At 34.1% G+C, this 7105-nt stretch overlaps 1 protein-coding gene and 1 long non-coding RNA gene across 2 annotated transcripts; both read left to right on the plus strand.

Annotated features, from left to right (window-relative positions):
- Positions 1–1421: 1421 nt before the first annotated feature.
- Positions 1422–4268, plus strand: LOC133806427 (uridine kinase-like protein 3). The gene is made up of 7 exons (XM_062244528.1): positions 1422–1596; positions 2087–2178; positions 2593–2662; positions 2975–3093; positions 3303–3399; positions 3676–3755; positions 4161–4268. Exons 1-7 carry the CDS (start codon positions 1437–1439, stop codon positions 4266–4268), a joined length of 726 nt encoding a protein of 241 aa, XP_062100512.1. The 5' UTR covers positions 1422–1436.
- LOC133803187 (uncharacterized) lies at positions 4268–4676 on the plus strand. The gene is made up of 3 exons (XR_009877817.1): positions 4268–4354; positions 4436–4519; positions 4616–4676. It is a non-coding gene; the product is annotated as an uncharacterized LOC133803187 (long non-coding RNA).
- The last annotated feature ends 2429 nt before the right edge of the window (positions 4677–7105 follow it).

A 7105-nucleotide genomic window follows, 5' to 3' on the forward strand; every position in this document is an offset into this window, starting at 1 on the left:
AGCACAGCAAGCAAGATCCCTCAATTCTTCAGCTTAAGACTCTCAAATTCCTTCAAAATTCTGAAACACCGAAGAGAGAGTGTGACACTACGCCAAACACCCATTACCATACCACATCATTATAATACTATTTAAAAAGAGTTATTGTATATATAAAGTTAATGACTAAAGTCACACGCGGAAAGAGGTAAAAAAAAAGCGGCAAGTGAAAAAAATGTAGGCAAATTTTCCTTCTCATTTTCCCTATCTCGGACCGATGTCCTCGTCTCTTTCTCTCTCTGTCTCAGTCTTCATCTCTTTCTCTCTGTCAACCATCTCTTTCTCTCTGTCTCATTTTCCCTAGCTCAGACCGAACCATCTCTTTCTCTCTGTCTCATTTTCCCTAGTTTGGACCAAACCATTGAAACAGGTGTGGTCTAAATTCCATCTTCGATATTGGAGGAGACCATGATAGCAGCAATGATGTTTAGTCACAGATAGAAAGGGCCTTTTCAGATGGGGGACACTCCCGCTTACAAGCAGTACGTCACCGGCTTACTCGCTGGAGTTTCCACCGTCGCCATTGGCCATCCCTTTGACACCGTAAAGGTAATCTCTCATCTTATTCTTGTTGGATTGTGTGAAATTTTCATGGGTTTAGCTTCTAATTTAACATATTTTTGTTTGATTGCACTCTTAGTGAAATTGATACCCAGTTGCCCAATCGACTCAATCTCTTTTAACTGCCACTTGATCTTAATTTGGGGACCTATTTTTATATTGTCCAACAGGGGATAATATATTCGGATTTGATGCCACTGATGTTGCTAAGTCTCTAAATGCTGTGTTTGCCCCTGCAATAGCATCCAACATCCCATTCTCAAAGTGCCTCTTCAGTTGGTGTCGGTACACGTAACTTGGTGTGCTTGCTACACGGAACTTGGTGTCGTTTGTGGCACGGTGGTGTTGGTACTTGGACTGTTGTTGTGTGGATTATTGGGTTAGAAGCATTTGGAATACTGATTTGGTACATGTAACTGAGATAGCATTTCCATTTGGGTTGTTGCTGCTTGTTTTGATCAATCACTGCCACTAACATATAAAGCCAGAGTTTTTAAGATGATATATTCTGTCCATTGTAATAAGTCTTTGAATTCGAGCTTGTTTACCAGTTTAAGATCCTACAACGCTAGGTGGGTACCCTTTGGTATTGTTTTTTGATCCCACTTCTGATCAAGCGGCTTGACCATCTTTTTTAACTGAATTTGATTGTTCAATAGCCGAGTTGGTTAATGGTTCATAAAAACTTATACTCAATTGAACCATCAGTTGGACTCAAGATTCACATTGCTAGACATGAAGTGCTTTTTTTTTTCTTGAGAATGATTTATGTTTGTTCATTTTCTTCTTTGCATAACCTTGTTCGTATACCGCTGTATCTTTTATGGGATAGGTCTATGGGCATGGAGTCCAAATCAGTTGTGGATTTAATAGAAGCTTCCTCAGGGGTTCATTTTTCTGGATTTCACATGAACGGTCTGCAGGAAAGGCATTCAAATGTGGACCAACCAACAACCTCTGCTACAGATAACATTCTTATGCAACCTTTTGTCATAGGTAAAGTTGGATTGGAAAACTACATTGTTACGACATTCTTCTTTTTATTTTTTATTTTAATATATATCACGAATATGCCTTTAAACTTGGATTGGAACACGTACAAGCAGCCAATACTTCACTTTTCTTTACTAAATAGATATCATCCTAAGTTGAGGGAAAAATTATGCTGTGGTCAGGGATGGACCTACATAGTGACCAGGATGGGAAATAGCCCCCCTACAAAAGATTTGTATATATATATATATTTTTAATATATCTTCCCGAAAGTTCACCTTCTTATCTATGTGGTTCTTAAAATTTTTATTGTTTCCACCCTTAGCTTTTTTAAAAATTCATTATTTTGTTTCTTTGGTAGCCTCTTGTATTTCTATATGCTGGACTATGGTCTTGGCCATAAGGTTTTCGTTCTTTTAGGAAGAAGAATTGTTGGAAGAAGCTTGTTCTTTTGTAGTCTCTTCTAGATATCACATTATTCTTTGCATGGCAGGGGTTGCTGGTGGAGCAGCATCTGGTAAGACTACAGTTTGTGATATGATTATACAACAGCTTCATGACCAGCGTGTTGTTCTTGTTAACCAGGTAATCTCATCATGAAAATTTTCATGATTTGTATGATTCTAGGCTTCTGATTTTCTCAACTTGAATATAATTGATTTGAAACATACTTATTGATTTATTTGCTTGTAAGAAATTTAATTATATTTATGAGGTGAACTTGGTAACACTCAGCTCAAGGGTTAAAATAGTTTTGTGTTGATTCTTAAGTTGATTTTTCTTTTGGCACATTTTTGGGTACTTGTGGATTTTCTGGTTTATGATGGTAAGTTTAACTAAATGGAAATCCATATTTCTGCTGTTTATTTGTTTCATAAATTTTCTAATATTTATGTCATTTTATGCTTGAGGTAAAATCTAGAAAGCTTTTATTTATAAAATATCCGTGTATATGTGTTGCACATCATTCTTATAATACTTTTGTTTATGCTTTCTCAGGATTCTTTTTACCATAATTTGACACCAGAAGAACATGCAAGAGTACATGAATACAATTTTGATCATCCTGGTGAGGGAATTTTTGTTTTAGTCACATTATATTTTTTCTAGGATTATATAGTGTTTGACTGCATTTAAACCAAGCAATGAGGTTTCTTCTATTAAACTTTATATAATTTAGTGCCCATTTGTACAAAGTTTCTAATACCTGTATCTTGCTAAAAATTCACAAAAATATAGTATATTTTTAGCCATTTAATGGGGCACATTAGAATTGGTTTGCTTTGTAGCCATAACTAGCCTAACTATGGTATGTATTTCTCCTATATGGTGGATGCTGTCTCTTTCATGTCTTTTGATGTAAAATTGCTTTTATTGTCAGATGCATTTGATAATGAGAAACTTTTAGCTTCTATGGATAAGTTGAGGAATGGGCAAGCAGTAGATATTCCAAACTATGACTTCAAGAGTTACAAAAACAATGTCTTCCCGCCTAGAAGGGTAACTTTCGTTTTCTTAACATGCTGGTCTAATGAATTGTCTCTTGTTTTCTTATACTTGTCTTACCAAAGAGAAGTTATAGGAGAATTAAAGTTATTCAGTACTTACAGTATGTGCATGCTTGCAATTATCAGTATGTTTCTTATCTCTATTAGAATTCTGAATTAGAGGACCCTTACTTCAACAATATGGCGGCATATGTTGTGCAGGTAAACCCTTCAGATGTGATAATTTTGGAAGGCATTCTCATTTTTCATGATCCCCGTGTTCGAGAGTTGATGAATATGAAGATATTTGTCGATACAGGTCATTTATTTTCTTTTTTATCATTTAGGCTACTTGATGTTCTTACTCTGTATTTCTGATGCTTTTCATTAGTTACTACTACAAATATGTGGTCTTGAGATGCTTATCTGACTATTTTTTTTTTCTAATTTATTCAGTATTATACCATTACATTTGAGATTCAATTAATATAATGATTTCTTTTATAGTTTCTGCATTAACTATGGGAAGCTGTGATATGTCACTTTATAGTGTTACTAAGTTGAGGCACTTTACATTGAAATTTTTTCAGTGCAGATGCTGATGTTCGTTTAGCAAGGAGGATAAGGCGTGACATAGTAGAAAAAAACAGGGATATTGGTACAGTTCTTGATCAGGTTAGCAACTATTCATGTAATTTTTTAATCATTCTTATTGCCAAGAGATTATATCTTTGAATTTGTGGGCCTCAATTAAGTTTAAAGTATCAATGAATATACCTCAGGAGATTAAACTGCAACTCTGGTGGTGATTATGTTTTGTTACTTGTTAGTAGCTAGAAATGTCAAAGTTCTTTTTTTGAAAGTGATCTTTGTGACTGATGGTTTGCTCTTATTATTTGATTAACTCTTGTTGTTTAATCATTTATGTCATTCCCTTTCGCAAAATCTCCACTCGATAGGGTTGAGGGTTCACTATTAGTCTCCGGTACTTGATCATATGAAAATGAGAGAATAATCTGATGAAAGTAGGCTACATTTTTCACCATTTCATTTTCTTAAAATGTTTTTGTTTTAATGCAGTACTCAAAGTTTGTGAAGCCTGCATTTGATGGCTTTATTCTTCCTACAAAAAAATATGCTGACATCATTACTCCTCGCGGAGGAGTTTTCACGTGGCTATTGATTTGATTGTACAACACATCCGTACAAAGCTTGGCCAGTATGACTTGTGTAAAATATATCCTAATTTGTACGTTATACATTCAACTTTTCAGGTATCTGGCAATCTTCATTCTCTGTTATTAATGTAATTTCAGCAACTTTCTATGGCACTAATTACCGGTTGACTCATGCAGATACGGGGCATGCATACCCTCATACGTGATTCACAAACAACGAAGCATGATTTTGTATTTTATGCTGATCGGTTGATTCGTTTGGTGAGTATTTGTTTCTTTGAATATAAAGTTTATTTATGGTTTTGCATTTTGAGAATGGGATTAGTCAATGAGTAATGATCTTGAAATTATTACCAGGTCGTTGAGCATGGTCTGGGACATCTGCCATTTACAGAAAAACAAGTGGTCACTCCAACTGGTAAGCTGACAGTCAAATGGAATTTTTTAGTTCTTTGTCCCTTTTAGTTTTCTGTTTTCATTTTTAATGGGTTCCTTCAGCTTATATGTGAAAAATTACTTATCATATTGTAACTTTTATTTTTTTTCTTTTTTTAAATAGGAAAATTTCTAGCATATGAGTAACATTAGCTTCTTGTCTGAATGTGAGGGCATTAACTGTTTAGCCTCAACAATTAAGTGCCACTACTCATATTACAAAAGCAAAGCATTATGTTGTCAGTACTGCAAATCTCTAAAAAGGAAAATATAATATTAACTGTCCTAATATGACAGTTTAGGACCCATGCTTCATATGCATGTTTGCTGTTCAAAGACTAAAGTTAGTTTATGCTGTATAGATGATACCTTCATTATTTTGTTTTCTTTTTCTAATTTTGATTTCGCTAAGAGAGTCCAATTTCTTGAAACTTTAATTGCTCATAGCTAATTTACATCTCCTGTCTTTCGCAGAGTCCGTGTATAGTGGTGTAGATTTCTGTAAGAGATTATGTGGTGTGTCTATAATCAGGAGGTAATTTCGCAAAGCAATTGTGGCATGTGTTTTTTTGTCAGTTTTTCATATAAATTTTATATTTGGAAGCAAACTCTAGAGGATTTCTATTCTTGGGCCAAAAAATAAGATTCAAAGCTGTAATTTTTCACAATGTACTAATTCGATATATTCTCATTGCACACTTATTCTTGTCATTACAGTGGTGAGAGTATGGAGAATGCTCTAAGAGCATGTTGTAAGGGAATCAAGATTGGGAAAATTCTAATCCACAGAGAAGGAGACAATGGCCAGCAGGTTTCGATTCCCTCTATGATTGTCTTTCATTTTTAAATCAACATATTTCTATGATTCCATTTTTTAATCAACCTTTATGATAAACTATTGGTGTTCCAGATGCTGTTCAAAGAGGTGTACAACCAGATCAGATTATTTTCACAGATGTTTCCATGGAGGGTGAACATATCAAGCGCAGTGCTTTAGCAGATTTATTCTTGGACACGTAAGCATGCTTAATACTTTTTTTTCTATTTTTTATTATTCAAGTGTATTTATCTTAGTACAATACAGTATGTAACTTTATTTTGACATTTGATGTTGCTATTGCTGATTGATTTTGCTATTGTTGTTTCATTTTTTTATTTTTTTTGGTGGTGTGTGCTCTGTAGCATTGCATTTAGTTAGATTAATATTTAGCTCATATTTTCTTGAGTCGTTGCACCAGAATTCCCTTAATCAAGAGCCATATTCTGTCAGAAGTGAATCATGTCTTGTCAACAGAATGATTTTTCAACTGGTTACAGGTCTTTCCCAGAGCTTGGACCGCAATTTTAATTTCTCTAGACAATAGTGGCATGTGGAACCTTCGAATAGACAATCTAAACTCGTGGTATCTAGGCCAGGAAATGTACATTAGTGTTGTAAACTCTGAGTTTGTGAGAAGAATTGGAGAAGCAGCAGAAAGTATTCAATTCAATTTCATTTTCTAGTTTTAGATATGCAACACGCATTTTATTGATTTTTCCTCTTTTTTATTTCTATTTAATGTGATAAACATTTCCAATTAATTTTAGTCACATAAAAATGATGATTTTTTTGGACATTTGAGTTGGAATATGTTTCTTTATGTTAAGTTTGAACCATTAATGAATATAGTTTTATTTTGTCTCTCCATCTTTTTACTGTCAATTCTAAGTGCATTTTGTTTACTGTCATTGTAGTGGAATTGTTACTCTTTGATACATTCACTCTCTATATTTATAGCATATGTACTTTACTGGTTAGTGGTTACAAATCGTTTTGGAGATAAAATAATTAACTTTTGTCTACCCTTGAAGCCCAATACCTTGATCAATTGTGTATTTGTCCATTACTGTACAATTCTGTCTACAAAGACAGCAGTTATTCTTTGGGAAAAGCTATCCTGGCTACTAAAACAGACATGCTGCAGAATAGCTTTTTGTTTGGTTGTTTATTCTAGGTGTCAATATCTCTATTTGTGTTTGGGTTTGGATTGTGTTAAAGGGATTGACAATATCTCTCTTGATGTTGCAAAATAGTATTTGATTCATAACTAGAAGGGATCCTTCTCTGACAATGATTTTGGTCCAGAATTGTTGGTTAATAAAACTTCCAAGTTTAGTCTATTGTGTTTTCTCTCTGTTTTTTTTTTTTGGCAATGGCTTCGATCATAAAGCACACTCTGCTGCTGATTTTTTTAGCTTAGTTTATTGTGGTGTTCTATTTGTGTTTCTCTTTTATGAGTTTCTTATGGCTTGTTGGACTTAGTCTAAATACATGGTCATGCTCTTTATTTAATCTCTCAAACTATTTCGGACTAATGAATTGGCACAACCGTTTATGCTCTTTATTGCTTCTTTTTTAGTAAGCCTAATCAC

The sequence above is a fragment of the Humulus lupulus genome, chromosome X (assembly GCF_963169125.1).
Source record: "Humulus lupulus chromosome X, drHumLupu1.1, whole genome shotgun sequence".
In the NCBI taxonomy this organism is placed as follows: domain Eukaryota; kingdom Viridiplantae; phylum Streptophyta; class Magnoliopsida; order Rosales; family Cannabaceae; genus Humulus; species Humulus lupulus.